Source organism: Ambystoma mexicanum, chromosome 3q (assembly GCF_040938575.1).
Source record: "Ambystoma mexicanum isolate Mex_15411 chromosome 3q, UKY_AmexF1_1, whole genome shotgun sequence".
NCBI classification, from domain to species: domain Eukaryota; kingdom Metazoa; phylum Chordata; class Amphibia; order Caudata; family Ambystomatidae; genus Ambystoma; species Ambystoma mexicanum.
In genome coordinates, this window is record NC_090926.1 from 611,527,201 (window position 1) to 611,549,579 (window position 22,379).

At 47.9% G+C, this 22,379-nt stretch overlaps 1 protein-coding gene across 3 annotated transcripts in view; it reads right to left on the minus strand.

Annotated features, from left to right (window-relative positions):
• Positions 1–708: 708 nt before the first annotated feature.
• The window catches only part of TMEM220 (transmembrane protein 220), a 371,482-nt gene continuing 349,811 nt past the window's right edge, over positions 709–22,379 (minus strand). For all 3 annotated transcript variants that reach the window (XM_069654507.1, XM_069654506.1, XM_069654505.1), the window contains one exon: positions 709–1,788. In XM_069654507.1, coding sequence (XP_069510608.1) covers positions 1,785–1,788 — 4 coding nt within the window. In that variant the 3' untranslated portion in view covers positions 709–1,784. The remainder of the gene's footprint in view (positions 1,789–22,379) is intronic.

The window sequence follows — 22,379 nt, forward strand, 5'->3', positions numbered from 1 at the left end:
GGAATACACAGGAGAGGAGGAGGTGGTGAGGAAAAAATGTATTCGAGGGTGGAACCAGACTGATGAGAAGTGGGGGAGGGAAGGAATGCAAATGATAAAAGTCGGCACGTAAAAGCAGCAAAGGGAACAATGCATTGGAGGAGGGGAGGTTGAAATCCCCAAGAAAAAGAGGCAGAGAAGGTGGGATAAGAGAAGATCAAGATGTTCAAGAAAATCAACAAGTGAACCAGGAGGACGATAGAAAACAAGAAGAGGGAAAGGATTAGAAAAAGGATCAAAAGTGATATTCAAAGGAAGGGCAGCTTGGGAAACTAGAAGGAGGAGGTAGAAGAGACCAGGAGGAATTATAGAGAATTCCTGTGCCCCTAGAACGTAGTGGAAGCAGTATGAAGGGAGGCTGGATAAAGGAGTTGTCAGGGGAGATTCAGGTTTCAGTTAGACAGGGAAAATGAAAATTGAAAATCAGAACGAAAAAATAAGTCAAGAATAGAATGAGATTTGTTACAAACTGAATGATTTTCTCCATATCACTACTGAATGTTCTATCATACTCCTTTGCCTTTCTGACAGGCAAATCTCTGACATCAAACTATGGCAGGAGGCCATATACAAATGCAAATAACATATTTTGGGTTGCCATGTTTTATGCTGGAATTATGCTGAGTGTATGCATACCATTATTGCACAGATGCAAGTATCAATAGTTCATTCTATACATATATACACCACTTTATTTAAGGAAAACGCTCATCTATCTCAGCATAGTAAATATGAAACGCTCCTAAAGAAGCTGCTGGATGTTATGAAACATATGTTCAGAGATTATCAAGACTGAAAAATTGAACAACACAAGATTATTGAGACTGAAACATTAAAAAAAACATATGAGATACTACTTCCATGAAGACATACAATTATTACAAAATTGTGAACAATTAAAAAAAGCCCCACATGAAACACTGAACAGATTTGGGACAATATTTTGCCTCATGTCAAGTAATTAACAGGCATAGCTCAAAAAGCAAATACATCTTCACTTATATAGATGACAAACATTGCATTTGCAATTATTTGCTAAATAGGGACTATGGTTAATTTCCCCATTTCAACAAAAATGGCAAATTAATTTCCACAAAGTGAAAATGGACATTTTCAGAATGAATACATTAAATTTTTGTACATCCACTGTTAAAAATGTTCATGATATCTGGAAATACATGAAGCCGCTTACAGTTTTGAAGACAATGTGTGATGTTAGTGAAGTATATAAAAACATGAAAAGATATTGTTTTTGGTCCTCCAGAACCTTAAGGTTACATGTGCTCCTCTAATATAAAATCTTAAATAAAAAATGGCAACTAAATACCACCTGTGTCAACAGTGTAGATCTTCCAAAACAAACACTTTTTTGTTTCTTCTGTGCACCGACAAAAGGCCACATTCTCCATGCGGGTGTCTATTCGGCTTTCCTTTCATGGATGGTCATATTTCTATACCAAATATGCACTCTGGAGGAACGTTCACAGAAGTTTTGTAGTTACAAGCTTCATTCAATGCTTTGGGATTAGTATGCTGTGTGCCCAAGATTTAAATGAAACGTATCACCCATTTAGCATCAAACACCTGAATGTAAAGCAGAACACATATTTCTTAACATAACTTCTTTGAGTTAAATGGTTAGTAGATTTGAAGCCAAAAGGATGCTCCAGTGATAAACGTCCATCTGATCCCAAGACGGTTCTGTGAAGACACCAGCATGATTCTGAAGGTATTCAGTAATCATCTTACCTAAAACAACAAACACAGAGTTGTTAAATATACTGAAATCTACATTTTGAAATAACTCCATTAACATGCATTGGGTGTAGGAAACATCTATAATTTTTCAAAATGTTTCAGGGGGATCCCTTTTCATTTATGTTTCAATTTATCTGTTTTATTTGAAGGGCCAGCTATTAATCATGTCACCTTAGTTCTACTCAGTTCTAAGTACACCCTGAACTCTAATGCCCAATCGGCTGACTTATTAGACCAGTATAATTGATTATATTTATATATGTGCATTACATCACGTAGGATAACCAATAGCTTCCTCTACTAAAAACCTGCTAGAATTCACCAGGTTATACATAGTCATGAAATTTGACCATTTTGGTCCCTGTAATATTTGTCCAATTGGTTTCCCTCTATTCATACTTTCAGATTTGAATTTCCCGTTTGTGGGTGTAGGATGTTCAACTGTGCTACAAACTGCATTCCAATCACCTCCTATTATGATTGTAGCCTCCCCCCTTATGGCATATCCAATGAGTTCAGCTAAAAATGTCATAATTATATCTGTTTGCCTTCCTCCTAGAGGACCATAAATATTCATTACTAAAAAGGGACTACTCTCTAGTTTTGCATCAAATGTGACCACCCAATACAATTAAATGACACAATGCAAAATATAAAAACATTGAACACAATACATTAAAGCACAGGGTATAAAGCACTACAGTAAGCCTTTTCACATAAATCAGTATTAAGACTATTATAGTAGTTTTGAAAAGAAATGCTGTTTCTACCCGATCTTACAATTTGTCAGAATCCAAAGACAGAGAGGGTGTCAGATGTGATGAATTTGATGGACTAATCCCCCCCGTTTTCCCAGCGGTGACATCCTCCCATGTGGCCAGTGGATGGCACCTGCTACCTGATCCTGACCCTGGGGGCTGCTGTATGAGGGAGGATCACATAGGAGGAACAACTACTGTCATGAATTCATTGGACAAAATGCAGTATGCCCCCACCCCTTTCCCATGAGGAAGACCCGCCAATGCCCAATACTTTAAAGGCATATTGCCAGGTACCTGGATCCCCTTCTAAAGGAAGTAAAGAAACCCCTTGTCAATATTCTTTGGATCAAACCCACGCCTATTGCGTAAAGAATCAAAGGTCCATCAAAACTCTTTTGGTTTCGGTCCACCTTTTTGTGAAACTGTTCTCTCACGAAAAACTACTGAGAAAGACTATCCAAAAGAGTAATGTCCAATGACAACTATGTACTCCGACTCCCAAGAACCGAGACAAGGAGGATGAAGGAGTTGCTACAACGTATTAGTAGCGTGAAACTCAATGTGAGAATAGTTTTTTTTATTTCTTTTTTTAAACTTTTATTGTTTTATAAACAACACACCAACTTTACCAACATGTAGGACATTCACATGTATGCATCACATCATTATTTCCACATGTTTTACATCATAGTCGTCCTCCTCCCACCCCCTCAACTCGAGCCCTTCCTTCACTACCTCAGAATTCGTTCCTTAGGGTTTGTCCCCTCTTTGTTCTTGAGCGTGTCCTCTTCGCTAAGTTCAGCCTGAGGGAGTCCCACCATCGTTGCCACTAGTTGTCTCCACTCTATCAGGGGTCCCACCTCCTCCTCCCCTCCCCTGGTGACAGTTTCCCACCCTGCCGCCGTCTCCGCCTCTGCCCATTTCAGGAGGTCGGCCCACCATACCTCTATTTTGGGTCTTTGGGCTGCTTTCCAGCCCATTGCAATTCTACGTTTGGCCAAGATGTAAGCTAGGTCTTTCATCTTGCTGATGTGCTTCAGGTTGCGTGGTCTGACGAAACCCCCCAGCATGCATGCCCATACTGACTCCACCTCCAACTGAATCCCCCTTTTGAGACAGGTGTTGTTTGACCTCCATCCAGAATCTGCCCACTTCCGGGCATGCCCAGAACATGCGAGTCATCCCGGCATCCAGCTCCCCACACCTTGGGCACTCCTGTATCGCTGAGCTTCCAAACCTGGCAATTCTACTAGGGGTCATTTATACCCTGTGGGTGACATAACTGAATCTGCTCTAGCCTCGCATTCCGGGAAACCTTTTCATGATACCTCTGGGCCCTCTCCCATTGTCCGTCTAGCAAAGGTTCTCCCGCCTCCACCTCCCAGTCCCGCCTCAGTTGGAGCAACTCCTTGCCCACCCTGGTCATCAATAATTAATACATTCGGGATATTTCGTGCCCGCCCTCCGAAATATCGTACATCGTCTCAATGGCTGTATCGGGTTGTTCCGCTAGTCCTACCTCAGGCCATCTTTCTCGCTGTTGCTTAATAATTCTTGTATATGTGATGTATTGTCCTCCGTGCACCCCGGTGCCCTCCATTATCTTCTGAAGACTAGTATCTCCCCCTCCTGCCATATGTCCCCGAGGGTCGCAAGGCCCATCGATTCCCAGTATTTGCGGATCATTTTTATCATTTGCATGTCCTCGTCGCATAGTGCCACAAGCGGCACATGCGGGGAGCTTGGGGTCGGATTCCCCGCTATTTGCCACGCTCTGCGTCACATTTTCTGTCCCAGATCCAGCAATCTCGCACCACCTTGCATCTCAAATTGAGGCATCCACACCAGTTCTCTCAGAAAGAATGGAGCAGAATCCTTGCCAACAGCCTAGCCTCTGCCGTCTCTTCATCGGACAGCCACCTTACCACATACTGGAGCTGTCCCGCCAGATAGTATATCTCGAAATTCGGTAGGTTTATGCTCCCCTTCTCACATGGGTTCTGCAGCTTCCAAAGGGCCACCCTGTTCCTGGAATTATGCCACAGGAAACCCCTGCATAAGCTAGGGAGCTTTGTGAAAAAGCGTTTGGGGAGCATGTATGGAATATTCGTGAAAAAATGTAATAGCCTGGGCAGAACCACCATCTTGATCAGGGCCGCCCTTCCCATCATGGCCAGGGGGAGCTTTGCCCAGAACCCCATACTATTCCCGATGCCTTCCACTTCCCTTTCCGTATTGTATATGTGTTAGTCCGCGGCCATATGATATATGTTAATCCCCAAGTATCGAAATGTCCTGGTCTGCCAGGGTATCGGCAAACAGGTAGGCTCCTGTGCAGGGCCCCTCTATATCTTCCCAGGGGGAACATGCTCAACTTCTTGGGATTTACCGCTATGCCCGAAAGGGTCGCATAGCGGTCCATCACTTTCAGGACATACTGTACGTTTTCCTCTGGGAAGCGCAGGTACAGCAATACAGCATTGGCGTACAATGATGTCAGGTGCGGTCCCCCCTTCGTATGGATACCCATCTCCCCGTTGTCTGAGACAGATCGCTAGTGGTTCTAATGCCAGAATGTAAAGAATGGGCAACCAGGGGCAGCCCTATTTAGTGCCCCTATCAAGCTGCCATTTATTTGAGATTATCGCGCCCGTTTTGACCCTGGCCATTGGGGAGCTGTATATCATCTTGACCCACCTCAGGTACCCTGATCCAATCCCGCATTCTTTTAGGGCTGCCAACAACCACGGCCACCTCACAGAGTGAAAAGCTTTTACTGCGTCCAGCGAGAGTATAGCCATTTCGCCTGGGTCCTTCTCTGTCTGTTCTATAATGCGATGCAGTCTCCTGTGGTTGTCCATTATGTTCCTGCCAGGAACATAGCCTGTTTGATCGGGGTGTATAAGTTTACCAATTACCCTTTTGAGTCTGTTTGCCAGCACTTGCCGTTAGAATTTAGCTCTTTTGGTTCAGCATATATAGGGGGTCTATATGATCCGCAATCTGTGCTTGGCTTGCCTGTTTTTAGTAGCAGTAAAATCGCTGCCTCTCTCAGGAAATCCGGCAGTCTTCCTTTCTCGAACACCGCGTTGAGCATGGCCAGCAGCAGGGGGTGTTGGGCGGGGGGGAGTGTGGGGGGGTGTACTTCCTGCTTATATGTTTTATAGAATTCAGTAGGGAGCCCGTCCGACCCCAGGGCTTTGCATGTGGGTAGGTGCAGGACCACCGTCTCTAATTACTCTATTGTGATTGGGGCGTCCAGGTTCTACCGTTCTCCATCGTTTAATTTGGGCCTCCCATAAGGTTCCCTCTGACTGCACACTCCCTGTATTAATGTCAAAGTACTCAATAATCTCATCCCTTAAATCCTCTCGGAATACCAAGTCCTGCAGGGATTCGCTCCTGAGCCTCCATGTCGGGATTCTCGCTCTGGGAGGCTGGTGCCTCCACTCCAAGACAAGGGGGATTGGTCCGATAATACTCTCGCATATCGTTTCCCTGCAAGTTCCGAAGCAACAAAAATATAATCCAATCTCGTGTACAGGCCATGCGGGGCGGCGTAGTGCGAGTACTGCCTATCCTTCGTGTGTTGCTGTCTCCAGATATCCTCTAGTTCAAAATCTCTCAACAGGGCCTATAGTGCTTTCGTGGTGGGGTTGGGCCTATTTAGTTTATCATCCGACGTATCTATTTTAGGGTAGAACGTGCAGTTAAAGTCCCCTCCCCATATAATCGTGCTCCCCAGGTGGGGACTCATTTTGTCGTATAGAGCCCTGAAATAAGCCGCTGTGTCTTGGTTGGGGGCATATGTATTTATAATGCTCACTTCTCTATTTTCCAGCAACCCCCGCATCAGTACCACCCTCCCATCCGGCTCCGCTGTGGCCTGCAGCAACTGGAATGGCACATTAGGTGCTACCAGGTAACCACCCCCCTAGCATAAGCAGAGTATGTCGCTCCTATGGTGGTCCCTTTCCACTTTTTCCTGACCACCACCAGTTTCTCTCTAGTGACGTAGGTTTCCTGCACCAGCGCTATGTCCACTTTCATCCTTCTCAGGTACATCATTACTTTGTTCCTCTTCAGATAACTATTTAAGCCTCTCACGTTCCAGGTCACAATTCTAAGACTACCCATCGCCATGCGTGGTTTGTCCCCTATCCCTCCCTCTTTGTTCCTCCCTCCCGTCTCGTTTGGCATGAGTATGGGCTTGTACCCCTCCCAAATACAACAATAACTCCCCAACTAGCCCTCTCCCCCTTTCCCCTAAGAACTACGTTCACAGCACACCTTCCCACCCCCCCTCCTCCCTGCCCGTCCCCAACTGATGCCTGGATCTCAGGCTCCCCCTCATTTGGTCCTCACTCGGAATGCTGAGATCAGGTTCCCAGCAGGGTGTCACCGGTCTACCGGTCACCTACCTAGTCTATTTACGGGGGGTGAGAGCAGGTTCCCTTTGGCTCCTATGTTAATGTGCAGACTAGTTGTTCCACAAAACCATCTATGAGCGGGATATTTAAAGATGGCAACCACACTAAGGAGTGTGGCAGTGCAGGAGAAGACTTTAGTTCCCCAGCAGAGGCTCACAAATGATGGAGGCCCAAGCCGGTGTGGCAGAGCAGTGGAGTTCGCCGACACAGAAGGAGAGACACAGTGCACAAGCAGGACAGGCTGCGGAATGCCAGGATCCACAAGAGAGTTCCTGTGTGCTCGGCAGCTCGGAAAGACAGCCTTCTCATTATCAGAACCTGAAGGGAAGCACGCGTGTGACAGCAGAGCCGCGATGGAAGATGAAAGAACGTCAGCACATTCCAGAGTGGGGAGCGAGCAGAAGAGCCAGGCCACAGAAGCGCGAACAGGACTGGAGACGCTGCAGGGACCCCATGGCGTTCCGGCAACTGTACCAACGATAATTTGAACGTTATGAGATTGCTAATACCGGAACCATAAGAAGACTATTTGAAAGCAGAAAAGGCAAAGTACAGAATCAAAATCCAATATGATACCAATGCATGAGATGCAAGTGTTGGGAAAATGTTTTATGAATATTGACGCAGACAGAAATACTGAGTCAAGAACGATATATGTTTGGTGATACAGAGGAATTGTAAAAACACATAAGTAGTCCTGGCAACAGAAAGATACCAGGCACTTGAAAAACACACAAGTCGTCCTGGCAGGGGAGTATATCAAGCAGTTGAAACTACCCAAGAGAAGTCCTGGCAGGAGAGTACACCAGGCGATTTGCAAAGATATTTTAAAGAAAGACAGTGGGCCTCATTACGGGTCCGGCGGTAACCCTACCAGTGCTACCAGCGGGTTGCTGCCAGACCTGTAATATTTTACTGGCTCCTGACTTTAGTCCCACTGGTTGATTACGAGTTGGCTGCCCGGGAACTCAGGCGCTGGTAAATTGTAAGTCCCCATCCCCATAGAGTCCTATAGCACACTGGAATCCTAGTTGTCATTTTTCCACGACCGCTAAGCCTTACCGCAATTGCGCGGCAATTTGAGAATTAATTCCTGGCACTGTCCATATTGCATTTAGAAGTCCATTAGCTGAAGCTAAGCCTCAGATGAAGAGCTGTTAAAGGCTCAAAACACATGCAAGGCTTTCTTTTGTGTTCAAATAAATCAATTATAGTCAATTTTAGACAGAGCTAATGCTCTGGGTAGAGTTAAGCAGCTACTAACAGAAAGATAGGGTTTACAGGCATAGATTAGCTTATTAGTATAAACTGTAGAGGATACAACAGCGCTGACTTCCTTCTTTAGAGAAGAAGTGGAATTGAGGTAAACTCCCAAGGTTTTAATTTCCTTAGTGACCTTGATCCAGTTTCCATCAATATTGAAGGAGGTGTACTTCTAGTCCAGTTTATTTAGGCGTGTTTGGGTGCCGACGATCAGGAGCTGAGTCTTTTCATCATTGAGGCAAAGATTATTAGTGGCCATCCAAGCCTGAATTTCCAAGTAGATTTGATTGATTAGCTTGGAGTCCTCCACATAGTGGCCTGTGGGCAGAATGAGGACCTGGGTGTCATCTGCATAGTTCGTGTAGATGACACCCATATTGGCCAAGCGATCGAAGAGGAGCTTCGTGAATATGTTATAAAGCGTTGTTGAGACGCAAGAGCCCTGAAGAACCCCACGGTGAGTAGGGATCGGGTCTGCTGAAGGAGAGAAATCTCTGGTGGTACGGTTGGCTAAGAAGGATTTTATCCAGTTAGTGGCATTGGTGGAAAAGGCTGCTGCAGTGGTTAGGTGGACAGTTAGGATTTGATGATTGACTAAATCGAAAGCTGAAGACACGTCTAACAACAGTAAGATCACCAGATTACCTTTGTCCTTCGCCTCATCCATCTGGATTTTCAAGTCCAGGAGTGCTGTCTCGGTACCATGTCTGGGTCGGACGCCTGACTTTCAAAGGGAAAGTAAGTTGTTTTCCTCTAGGTGTCTCTGGATTTGCAGGTATGCAACTCTATCCAGAATTTTTAAGAGGAAAGGGACGGTAGTGATGGGCCTATTGTTGGTGGGAATGTTGGGGTCTAGGTTGTTTTTGTTTTTAAGAGGGGCATGACCCATGCCTCCTTGAGATTGTTAGGGACTAAGCTTGACTTGAATGAGGAGTTTATCAGAGTGGCAATGAATGGGGACAAATCTGTTGCTCCTTCCTTAATGATGGAGGCAGGACAAGTGTCTCCTTGACAACAAGAGGGTTTTAGCCCTTTGATGATGTGTTCCACCTCTTTTGGAGTAACCTGGGAGAAGGCAAAAGGTGGGCATTTGGGGGGTTGTTGCTCAAACACAGGCTTCACGGATTGGCTGTTTGATAGGCTGATCTTTTTAGAATCAATTTTGCTTTGAAGTAGGGCTATTTTGTCCGCTAGAGCTTGCTGGATTTTGGTGCACCAGGCCGCGTCCATAATGTCCATAGTGAATCCAGGAGAGACACATAGGGACTGTTAGTAAAGAGACATTGCCATCCCGTTTAAGAATCCAGGGCAATGGAGCCACCTTCTGGATCCGAGGTCTTTTCCACTTTTAAGAACATTTTCATTGGAGCTATTCGGATTATCTTTTATGAAGACTTTTTGGCCAATATCAGGGTGAAGACATTTCCTTGCTCTCTTTGTTGTTTTGTTTATAGTGTGAGGGTTAGGATAGGATGTTTGAGACACAAGGACGGCTTCTTAGTTTCTGACATGCGGACGCAGACTGATCCTTAGTTTTGGGGTTTTAGGTATGGAAATTCTTCTTTAGAGTAGGGTTAGAGAGCCAATTTCCCAACGCATTTTCATTTGAATATAAGTCTACAACCAAAAATATGACAAAAGTGCGTCTGGCTTTCATTTCGGACTCTTCACACATCGAAATACTCCGATTAGTAAGACCGATTAATAACTAGCGTTCTCTGCTTTATTTTTAGTCCTTCAACTAAGCTTAATTGCTGGAATGAAGGGACCAATGCTGAAGCATTGCGCACAACCAAAGTGGACAAATAAGCAGGTGGTTAGCCCATTGACAATTGTCTGCATATGCGTTAAAACGCACTTGTTAATATGATCTTCCTCAATTCCCCAGTTTAACATCTCCTTGGCTTTTGAAACAGTTATATTTCTTCAATGAGCATATTGTATTAATAGCCTGGCAAGGAACAGCGTGTAGATTTGCTTACAACTAACCAGTGGTGCCTACCTAAAAAAAAAACAATCCTAAATTGTAGAGATCACCATTACCAGTACCAGCAATGTTCAGTAAGTCCATACCTTGGTGACGTTTAACAGGTGGAAAAGGGCCCTTAGGCTACCAGATTAAACTGGGGGTCAATGGAGAGGTGGCTGACAAAAGCACCGATTTCTGACCCATTCCAACAGGACCTGGGGTACGCCACTGGAACGGAAGGGCACTGGGACTCTGGCAGCTCACAAGCAGGATATCCATTTTTGTCACCAATAAAACACCAACAGTAGCCTGCATCCATGGTTGTACCACCTTTAGAGAATCAACCACCACCAAACAATTTCCAAGTCACCATGGAGAACAACCACACTCATAGTGTTGTTGGGTAAAATGAATTCTGTACACCATAACGTTTTACCAACCAGGCAAAGATAAACATACAGATGGTAAAGTGCAGTGTGAGATGAACACTGGGTAACTCCACAAAATACCAGGATGCTGCAGCGTGGTATCTTGCAGAGCTGAGCCCTTTAACAGCTCTCCTAAAACAAAACAAGAGCATGACGAAGCGAATGCTAAGTCAAGGAATGCCACAAAAGGCTCCAGGTCACTGATCAAAATAAAAATAGCTACATTATTAACCCCTTTAGTGCTAAGGATGGGCTATCTCGTTCTCAGCACTACGTTTACAGTGCGAATGACGAGATGGCTAATACTATTTATCACTTCTGCGTGTGCACAAACTCTAAATCCAACCCCCGGGCTATGTGAGGATGCAGTTCCTCTTTGTAGCCTGGGGGTTGGATTTCATTCAGTATCACGACAGCGTGGGTAATGTGTGCTGACGTGACACTGAATGTAATTTCACTCACCCATCACAGGCATTTTCATGCAGTTTTGATCGAGGGAGGTGTTGTTGGAAAGGAGAGACTCCCCTTTCCAACGACACCTACCTTGAGTCATTGCTGGGCGCGGATTGCTTGGTCTGTGCCCAGGAATACCATTAGACCACCAGGGATCCTTTTTTGAAGTGGGGGGGTATGAGGGTTGCTTAGCACCCCTCTGCACCTCCGGCCACCAAAAGCATGGGGCATTACGTTTTGCCCACAATGGGGGCAGAAGGGCACACTAATCTGCCCATCTAGGCAAGGGACAGACTAAAAGAAAGCAAACTGTTTGTTTTGGTTGTTCTGGGGGGCGGGGGGTCACTAGGCGACAAGGGATTCTGTTCGGAAAGGGGGGTGACCATCCCACCCCAATCTCAAATGGATGGGGGGCATGTTATGTAGCCCTCCCCGGGGGCAGACTGGCAGTGTAATCTCCCAATCTGACCCTAGGCAGGGGTACATTTGTATTTACTGGGCGTGGGGGGGGGGTCGCAAAACCACCAGGGATGCCTTGTATGAAAGCAGGGGTGGCCTACTGCCCCAAATGGATGGGGGATTGCCCTCTCTTGCCCCAAATGGATGGGGCAGTTACTTTAGCCCTCCCTGGTGGTAGATTGGCAGTGTAATCTGCCAATCTGCCCCTATGAAGGTGCAAATGTGTTTTTACTGGGTGGAGGGTGTCGCTGGACCACCAGGGATGAGTGTGCGGCCAGGAAAAGGAGGAGGCTGGCTGCGTTGCATAAAAACAAAGTGCATCACTGGCACGAATCGCTGGATCTGCAACCAACAATGGTACTAGACAATGTCGTGCTTACTTCCTGTGCACAGTATTTGCACAGAGGAAATGAACACCATAGTACGTGTGCAGTGCGAGTTTTGAAGGAATGAATGTTGTGACTACTCCCCATTACTCAGTAGCGCAATCACGTGGATCTGAATGTCTCAGGCTTGTGCAAAGCATGACACTTAGTGTTCCATTTGTTTGCCCTATTGAGTAGGCTTTTAGTTAGAGATGTGTGCTACTAATGCCAAGGTTAATTTTTTCATAGCAAGTGATGCAAACGTGCCATGGTGCTCATTTTCTTTGTCACAATAGTCACCCAGACAGCAAAATGTGTGAATCGTATGCGATATATTTATGTATAAAGCTTGAGATTGTTTGAGCTTGGGTTGTTGAGCGAAGATAGGAGCATGATAGTTCGGATTGCTTTTTGCTGGGATGATACAGACAATCAACGTATTCTGTTTTGTTTACATGGCTAGAACTGTTGAAGCTTCTCCTTTGTTATGTAAGTAGAATATCTGCTCTTTTTAACACTACATTATGCAGATTGTTAGTGGGGTGGGTGGGACTGGGGCTGGATCGTTGGAGGGGTGGGTAGGAGTGGGCGCTCTGGGGAGGCATTTTGATGGGCTGGGACATCATTCCAGAGGCAGGCCACGAATTGCACCCCACCCTCATGCCAGCAAAACATTGCTGTTCCCCTCGGAGGGCAATTTGGAGGTTTGGGCCACCATTTGGCCAACCCCGGGAGGCAGCAATGGCCACTAGGCTACATGGAAAAGTATGTTTTGGGTGGTAGTAGTTTCAATATGCCCATTGCCCTCACCTGCATTTCCCATCAGTTTGCAGTTTACCCTTCCTAGGTGGCAGATGAATGGTATGTCCAGTTTATCTGAGCCAAGGAAGGGAAAGATTTGCAGATAGCAGACTGAAAGTTTGGATGTGTTTTTGCTGGGCTGACCACAGATTAATTATTTTTGGGTTTCATTTGCAGTTGTGGCATGCTGAAGCTTTCGCTGGCATATCTAAGTAATACGAAATGTCCTTTTGTTATTTTACATTCTAATTGGACGGTGGATTGCCAGTGCGGTGGGCGGGACTGTGGCTGGGGTTTCAGTGGTATGGGTGGGAACGGGTGGTGCAGAGATAATTGTAGAATGATGTGTGTGCCCCGAATAGAGGATGCTGGCTGCTTAATAAACAAAAAAACAGCATTTTGTAAACATGAGGATTACCATTTTCTAAAATATGTTTGTGCTAGTAATGCAGACGTTTATTTCTTTTGCGCATGCAATGCACACTTGGTATGGAGCTCTTTCCTTTTATTAGAATGGTCACCATTTGGGTCGACTGTCTCCAAGTCCAGCAGCGGCCCAGGGTGCCTCAGCAGGGTCCCCATCCCTTCCCAAAGGGAAATGCTGTACTGCAGCCCAGCCAGAGCTCCAGGACGGCCGGGGGTGCTGCCTCCAGGCTTGGGCGCCTGTCTCCCTTGTTGGTCGACCATCACCAAGTTCAGCGGGGATTCCAGGGGGCCCCGGCACGGTTACCCATGCCTCCCTGGAGGGAAACCCTGTAACTCAGGCCAGCCAGAACTCCAGGATTATCGGGGGCAATGTCCCCGGCCTTTGGCGCCTGTCTCCCATGTTGGGCAACCGTCCTCAAGTCCAGCGGTGGTCACATGGAGTCCTGGCAGTGTGCCAATCCCTCACCGGGGAGAAATGATGTAACACGGCATGGCCAGAACTCCAGGACGGCCGGGTGTGATGTCCATGGCCTTGGACGCTCGTCTCCCTTGTTGGTCGACCATCCCCAAGTTCAGCGGTGGTCCCAGGGAGCCCTAGCAGGGTCCCAACCACTTCCTGGAGGGAAAAGCTATAACAGCCCAGCCAGAACTCCAGGACAACCAGGGGTGCTGCCTCCATCCTTGGGCGCCTGCCTCCCTTGTTGGTTGGCCGTCCCCAAGTTTAGGGCGGGGGGGTCCAAGGGAGAACCAGCAGGGTCCCCATCCCTCCCTGGAGGGAAAACCTGTAACAGGCCAGCCAGACCTCCAGGATGGTCTGGGGTGATGACCAGCGGCGGTCCCAGTGAGCCCCGGCAGTGTCCCCATCCCTTCCCAGAGGTTAAATCTGTAATGCAGGCCAGCCAGAGGTCCAGGACAGTTAGGGGTGATGTCCCCAGCCTTGGGTGCCTGTTGCCCATGTGGGTCGACCTTCCCCAATTCCAGCGGTGGTCCCAGGGAGCCCCGGCAGTGTTCCAATCCCTCCCTAGTTTTAAAAGCTGAAATTAATGCAGCACGGCCAGAGCTCCAGGACGGCCGCGGGTGATGTCCCCGGCCTTGGTCGCCTGTCTCCCTTGTTGGTCGACCATCCCCACATTCGGTGGCAGTCCCAGGGAGCCCCAGCAGGGTATCCACCGCCCCTCGAAGGGAAGAGCTGTAACAGCCTAGCCAGAGCTCCAGGACAGAAGAGTGTGATGTCCCCAGCCTTGGGCGCTGTCTCCCATTTGGGTCGACCTTCCCCCGGGTCCAGCAGTGGTCCCAGGGAGCACTGGCGGCATTCCTGTCCCAGCCCTTTGCGCCCAGGTAACTGCACGTACACAAGCATGGTACCGTTTTCGTTGTAACACCTGTGGGAATGTGGACAGGTAGGACATGTGTTGTTGCCGGCGTGTTTCGGTGGTTTCCTGGTGGCACGTGTGAAATTTGTGCTTTTTTCCTTACATTTTGGACTTTGCCAGGCCTTGTGGGTAAAACATTCTAGAGCGATTCGCAAAAGTCAGACCTATTTGGATTGCCACGGGCATCCTCTTTTCAGAAATGCATGGGGTTCCCTGTTTTCCTTGGTCCCTGCGACACCCCAGGTCCAAATCTGTGGGTTGTCCAGACTGCCAGATCCAGTATTCCCCAGGGTGTATGATGAACCAGGGGTTTAGCCTTTTCCCTTTGTGCCCAGGACAGTGCACCAACACATGTGAGGTACTATCTTTTTTAATCGGCACACCTGTGGGAATGTGGGAAGGTAGGACATTTGTTGTCTGGATAACGTTTTCATACATTACCTACAGCACTTTGTTACACAACCCTTTCATTTCCCAAATGTGACCTATGTTTAGTCGCTGCTTTAGGCACTGTACACTTTTGTAACATGCGTATGTCACCTACCCATCAAAGGGGTCAGCCTATGATCTTTTCAAAAATTCTTCACATTTATTTTCAAATGCTAAGTACCGTCAAGGCCGTCAGCATAAAAATCCTTTGTACCATGGCTCAGTTTTTGGCTTATGGTATTGCTTGTTTTGTGAAACATTACAAAACATGTGTGATTTCCCAACTAGAAGAGTCTGTAATGTAGCGGTGCATTGATTTTCTCAATATTCACAGAAGTCATTACCTTACAAGTCCAATCATGTCCAGCACATACCTTTGTTGCTGTTATTTTTCCACTTTTTTCCCAAACTATGGGAATTTTACTTACATAGTTGTTTCCTGACCTGCAAAAAAATTACCCCTTCCTGAGGAGGCCGATGCAGCTCAACGAGGGCACTCCAGTCTGCAGCACCAGCTACCATAAGATGGGCGCCACCCTGGGCGACACTACCAGGGAGTTTGCTGCTTTTGCAGCTTGCGTTCTTTTTCGGTGGTGAGGCCGCCTCTGCAGCCTCTTGCACTCCCTGATTGGAGGGATCGCCTTTCTTCAACAGGGAGGCACACCAGGCAGGCTGTGCCGGCTCCCACTTTAAGTCTCACTTATAAGGCTTGCAGCCTGTCGGTTGCCCCATTCCTCCAGCGACATCAGGAGGGAGGCATTAGCCTCCTCCTGGAACTTATTTGGACAGGAGGAGGCTGATGCAGCTCAACGAGGGCACTCAGTCTGCAGCACCAGCTACCATAAGGTGGCCGCCACCCTGGATGACACTACCAGCGAGTCTGCTGCTTTTGCAGCTCATGCTCTTTTTCGGCGTGAGGCCGCCTCTGCAGCCTCTGGCGCTCCCTGATTGGAGGGATTGCCTTTCACACGGAGGCATAACCGGCAGTCTGTGCCGGCTCCCACTTTAAGGCTCACTCATAAGGATCACAGCCTGTCTGGTGCCTGTCCGGGGCATGCTGGGCATCAGCACTTACCTCTCCTAAAGCGCAATTCTGCTTCTCCGCAAGCAAGGTAAGAAGTGTCTTTCTCTTTGTCCTCTCCCACCACACGACTTTGAACTCTCCTCTTGACTCGTTTCACTGTCCCGTCTATCCTCATCGTTAGGCTACAACCGATCCCTCTTCTAAGTATATACTAAACCCGGTTTTCAACCCCTGCTCCTGACCCTCCCCCCCCGCTATTCTCTCTACCAGTCCACTATAACTCGCGCTTCCCATTTGGTCTCCCACTGCCTATTCTACTTACCTCATCTCTGAAGCACACTGGTGATGCTTCAGGGTAGACACCAAGTACTTTACCACCATTGGATTCACTTGTTGCACTATGTGTTTGCTGCCGCCCTGCTACATGGGGTAGGCACCATGTATGAGTCCATTAATTGACATTTTGCATTTGCCTGTTGCTGTCGCCCTGCTACATGGGGTAGGCACCATGTATGTGCCCATTCATTGACATTTTGCATTTGCCTGTTGCTGCCTCCCTGCTACATTGGGTAGGCACCATGTATATGCCCGTTCATTGACTTACTTCATTTGTGTGTTGCTGCCGCCCTGCTACATGGTGTAGGCACCATGCATGTGCGTATTGATTGACACTACCTTTATGTGTTGCTGCCGCCCTTCAAGATGGGGTTGGCCCTCATGTTTATGCCCACTATACTGCCTTTATGCACTTATGTAACCAAGTAAGCCTTCTTAACAGCGCTGCGATGCCCGAGGGCAGTTGTGCGCTTTACAAATGCAAATAAATAAAATAAATAAAACTTGGTATTTTGTCTACTTTTCAAAATGTATGTCTTTCTGTCTTCCCATTCAGCGAGAAACATCGCTTACCTGTCACGAAACGGATAGTAACCTTATAAAAAAGAACAAGTTACTTCTTACCTGGTAACGTTCTTTCGACGGGATGTTCCTCCGACGTATTCCTTATCTTTGATAATACGTTTCCAGCTTGCTGGCCTCGGAAATTTTTTCTGTAGAGGGCGCAGCGCGTCGAGGTCCGCCGAGTCGATGTCCTTCGATGGCCACTGTATCGGTGCCGACGTCACCATGCCCATAAATAGCCACGCGCTGCGTCCGTTGCTCAGTTCCGTTTTGTAGCATAAGAAAAGTCATGCCTGAATTGGTTAGTGACCTTGAAGGAGCATAAACTGTAACGACAAGGGAAGTTATCACTGCGGGGATGGTTGGGAGGGGCGATGAGGAATACGTCTGAGGAACATCCCGTCGAAAGAACGTTACCAGGTAGAAGTAACTTGTTCTTCGAAGGGATTGTGTCCTCCGACGTATTCCTTATCTTTGATAGACTCCCATAGCAGTGGCATGCAATTGGAGGCAGGAGTGAGAGTGTTATGTATCCCTTTAGGGATGGACTGAATGTAATACGGCCTTGCCAAATCTGGTCTCTTGAGCAGTGGAGTAATCCAGATTGTAAAATCTTGTGAATGTATGTGCGGACGACCATGTGGCAGCCGCACATATGTCCCGGATCGGTACCCCTCTTTGGAGAGCCGAAGAGGCTGTGATACCCCTGGTTGAATGAGTCCTGAAATTTTGGGGTGGCTCTTTCCCTGCTAGTCTATAACATTCCAGGATGGCCAAAATAATCCACCTGGAGATGGTCTGTTTTGTTATGGGTAGTCCCAACTTGTGACCTGAATATCCTACAAATAGTTGGTCTGCTTGCCTGATCCTAGCCATTCTGCTGATGTAAAAGCTGAGAGCTCGCCTAGGGTCCAGCCTATGTAGCCTTTCCTCCTCTTTCCCCGGATGGGGAGGAGGGTAGAACGAAGGCAAGGTAATTTTCTGAGTAATATGAAATTCAGAAACCCTCTTTGGGAGGAAATTAGGCTTCACCTGTAGGACAACTTTGTCCTTGTGGAAGATTGTAAGCGGGGGTTTACAGGAGAAAGCTTGTAGCTCGCTCACCCTACTAGCAGATGTTGGTGCTACCAATAGGACAGTTTTAAGCGTGAGAAATCTCAGCGTGCAAGAGTGAAGTGGTTCGAATGGAGTGCCCATTAAGAAGTTTAAGACTAAATTTAAATCCCATAAGGGAACCTGGAATGGTTTTGGAGGGTAAACATTAGTTAGTCCCTTGAGAAATTGTACCACTAGAGGAATTTTGAAATACGATGGTTCCTCCGCAGTGCGCTTGAAGATAGAAAGCGCTGCGAGATGGCCTTTTACAGTGCCCACTTGAAGGCCTGAGTTTGCCAAGTAGAGTAGAAACGATAACACTGTTGTTGTACCAAATGAAAAAGGGTCGATATTCTCTTCCCTACACCAGCTGCAAAATTTTTCCAACGGCAGCGGTATAAAGACTTTGTTGCCGGTCTTCTGGCCGAAAGCAACACCTCCATGATGTCATCAGGGAGATCCCAATCCTTCTACCTCAACCTTTCAGAAGCCAAGCGTGAAGGTTGAGGGTTCTGGTGTCTGGATGGAGAACCTGACCCCCCTTCTGCGAGAGAAGATTCTCTTTGAGTGGGAGACGGATTGGAGGACAGATGGACATATCTAGAAGGTCCGGGTACCACGTTCTCCTGGCCCAATCCGGGGCAATTAGGATCATGGTTTTCCGGAATCTTCTCAACCTCCTGATCATTTGAGGAATAACAGGGACTGGAGGGAACGCGTAAAGGAGTGGAAACTCCCAGTCCACTACGAACGCATCTCCTAGAGTTCCTCTCGGGGGAAATTCCCTTGAACGGAACAGATCGCACTTCTTGTTGTTGCTTGTGGCGAACAGATCCACCTCAGGGGTTCCCCAAAGGGTGAAGATCTCTTGAAGGACTTCCTGAGCTAGCTCCCACTCGTGGGAGACTGCTCTGCCTGCTCAGAGCGTCCGCTGTCAAGTTCTTCTCTCCGGCTAGGTGGACAGCCGATAGAGAGATTCCTTCTTGGATTGCCCAAAACCAGAGCTGCATCGCCTCTCTGCACAGTGGCAGTGATCTTACACCTCCTCTTTTGTTGGGGTATTGCATGGCCACCGTGTTGTCCGTCATTATCAGGACATTTCTCCCCTGTACTGATGGCAGGAAAGCTTTCAGCGCTAGACTGATTGCTCTCAGCTCTAATAGGCTGATGTGTAGTCTGGACTCCGATGGAGACCAACGACCGCTGATGGTCAAGTCGTTGGCATGGGCTCCCCACCCCGTGAGTGAGGCGTCTGTGACTACTGTTATCTCCGGCTATGGTTGCCAAAACAGTTCTCCTTTCAAGATGTTCTCTGGATAGGCCCACCATTGAAGGTCGCGGGCTACCTTGTCCGGAATCCGGAGGAGATCCGTCATTCTCCCTGAGAATTGCGACCACTGACTTCTCAGTGCCCACTGAAGAGATCTCATTCTCAGGCGAGCCTCTGGCACAAGGAAGATGCAGGATGCCATGAGGCCTAGCAACCTCAAAAAGTTGAAGGCTGGGAGACGTTGGGCATTTTGGAACTTGGTGACCATCTGTGGAATATCTTGAGCCCCCACCTCTGGTGGCGAGGCTTTTCCCAGGGAAGTGTCCAGGACCGCTCCAATGAACTGGAGTCTCTGAGATGGTATCATCTGTGACTTCTTTAAATTGAGGGAGAAGCCCAGTCTGTGAAGGAAGTGGTAGACATAATCTAGCTGGGAATGGTCCTGTTCCGAAGATACAGCCCTGATCAGCCAGTCGTCCAGGTAGGGGTAGACGTGGATCCCTTCCCTCCTTAGACTCACCGCCACTACCGACATCAGCTTGGTGAAGACCCTCGGGGAGGAGGTCAGCCCAAATGGCAGAACTCGAAATTGACAATGAGAGTCGCCAATTGCGAACCTCAAGTATTTCCTGTGTTTGAGATGGATTGGCACATGGAAATAAGCATCCTGAAGGTTCAGAGATACCAGCCAGTCCTGGAGCTGGAGGGCCTGAAGGATCTGAGAGAGAGTTACCATCTTGAACTTGTCCTTCCTGAGGAACTTGTTCAATTCTCGTAAGTCCAGGATGGGTCTCAGTCCTCCGTCCTTCTTTGGTATGAGAAAGTAGGGGGGGGGCAGTACCAGCCCTTGTTCCTTTCCGCTACAGGTACCGGTTCTATGGCACCTTTCTCTAGCAGGTCTATAATTTCCTGCAAGAGGAGCGGATCTGAAACTTTCAGAGAGCTGTTCCCCGGTGGATGACTCAGGAATGTGTAGAAAGGGTAGGCAGTAACCTTGGGCAACTGTTTCCAATGCCCAAGCATCTGACGTTATAGCCTGCCATTCCGTCGGATGGTGAGTTAACCTGCCCCCTACAGGTATATTGTGTGGAAAGGCCTCAGAGTGGTTTGGGGGCGGCTGATGCAGATGCCGAGGGTAAAGAGGCACCTGCTGCTGCTGCGGCCTTAGTACTTTTGACCCGTCCACCTCGGGTGGATCTCCTTTGGCCTCTTTGAGCCGGCTGTCCTCTGCCTTTCCCGAATGCGGAATAATAGCGAAAGGACTTCCCTCTTCCAGAGGTTCCTGAGGGGCGAAAAGAAGGTTGGCGGATAGCAGCTCCTAAAGATTTTGCTGCTGCTTTAGAAGTCTGTAACTTTTCCAGACTGTCATCAGCCTTTTTCCCAAATAATGAAGAGCCGTCAAAGGGCATATTCAAAAGTCTGGCCTGCACATCTGGAGCAAAGCCCGACTTTCGCAACCATGCATGCCTGCGGATTGTCGTACTTGCCGCCATGGCCCTGCTGATAGCCAGCGGAATCGATGCCAGTTTGAAGTGATTCGCACATGGCATCCCTGCCATCTTTAATAATGTTAAGGAAGGCTTCCTTTTCCTCTCCTTCGGGTATGCAGTCAGCCGCTGATGAAGCACACTCCCACAGTGTGTGACTGAACCTGGCGAGCGTACAGGTGGCGTTGATGGACTTCAACGCCATAATACAGGCAGAGAAAACTTTTTTTGCCATAGAGTCGTACCTCTTGTCATCTCTATCCTGTGGGACAGTAGGGTAAGCGGTCCTACTGCTAGATGAAGTTGCCGCCTGAACCACCAGGCTCTCTGGAGTCGGGTGTTTTGACAAGTATTCAGGGTCAGCAGCCGCTACCCTATATTTGGTTGACAATCTTTTATTGACTGCAGGGATAATTCGGGAGTTTCCCAATTTGATGCAATTTTCCTTTGTAAGGTAGCATGGAAGGGGACCACCGGGTCGTCCTGTGGGCCTTTGTCTAATATATCTGTTAGGTCGTCCTGTTGAAAAACAGGTCAAGGTGCAGACCAACCCATAAACTCAATAATTCTTGCCATTGGGGTTCTATAGGGTGTTTCGGCATGTTCCCCTGGGTCTGGCTTAACAAATTCCACTTCTGGGGAAGTGTCTAGCCCACTTGCCTCATGTAGTGACTCCTGTAGGTCCTTCAGCCTTCTTTCCTCAGAGGTGAAATCCTCTGCAATAGGCAGTGTGGTCCTCTGTAACCCGAATGTTTCCTGGTCAGAATCTTCCCCCTCGTCATAAATTGAAGGAAGTCCAGGGTACTCTGACCTCTGAAATGGAGTAAAACCCATCTCTAAGGCAGAAGGAGCCAAACTCGTCGTTATTGGACGAGAAAACGTCGATGTCGTCGACGCCAATGTAACAGGCTTCGAAGGCGCCGAAAACTGCGTCGAAAAAACTGGAAGGGGTCTTGAAAAACTCGAAAGGATCGAGATCCTACTCGAGGGCCTCAACGTCGGTCTCGGCGTCGTGCCGGAGGCCCTTGAAATCACTGTTGGCTGTGGAGTGGCCTCGGTTCTCTCTTTCATCGGCGTTGGCGTTGAGTCGATCAACCGATGCGTCGAGGAACCCTTCGACAACGGCGTCGATGGCACCGATCCTTGCGTCGAAGGAATCTTCAACGACGGCGTCGAAGACGGTGCCTTCTTGCCCGATGGCTCATGGCGCTCTCGGGTGGAATGTTTCGCCGGGTGCTGCGACTCACAGCGTTTTGATTTTTTAGGTTTTTCACCCTCAGCTATCTTCGAGGGGGTCGAGGCCGCGCTCTCGAAGACGCTTAACATTTTCTTTCTGAATTCCTCCCACTCAGCTTGAGAACTGTGTTTAGTGGGACAGGGGACCCTTTCTGGGGACACAGAAGACGACGAGGAATGGGACTTTCGACTTCTCTTTTTTGAGTGTCTTGATCTCGACGAATGGTGGGAGCTGCTTCGAGATCTAGAATGGGAATGTTTGACGGCGAGGAGATGAATGCCTCGACTCAGCAGACAAAACTTTCGAGGAGGTTTTGGTTGCCTTACCTCTCTCGAGCTTCCCCTTGCGCTCCTTCAAGGCTTTCGCCGTCATGGACATGCAGTCCGCACACTCTGAACAATGGTGCTCGGAT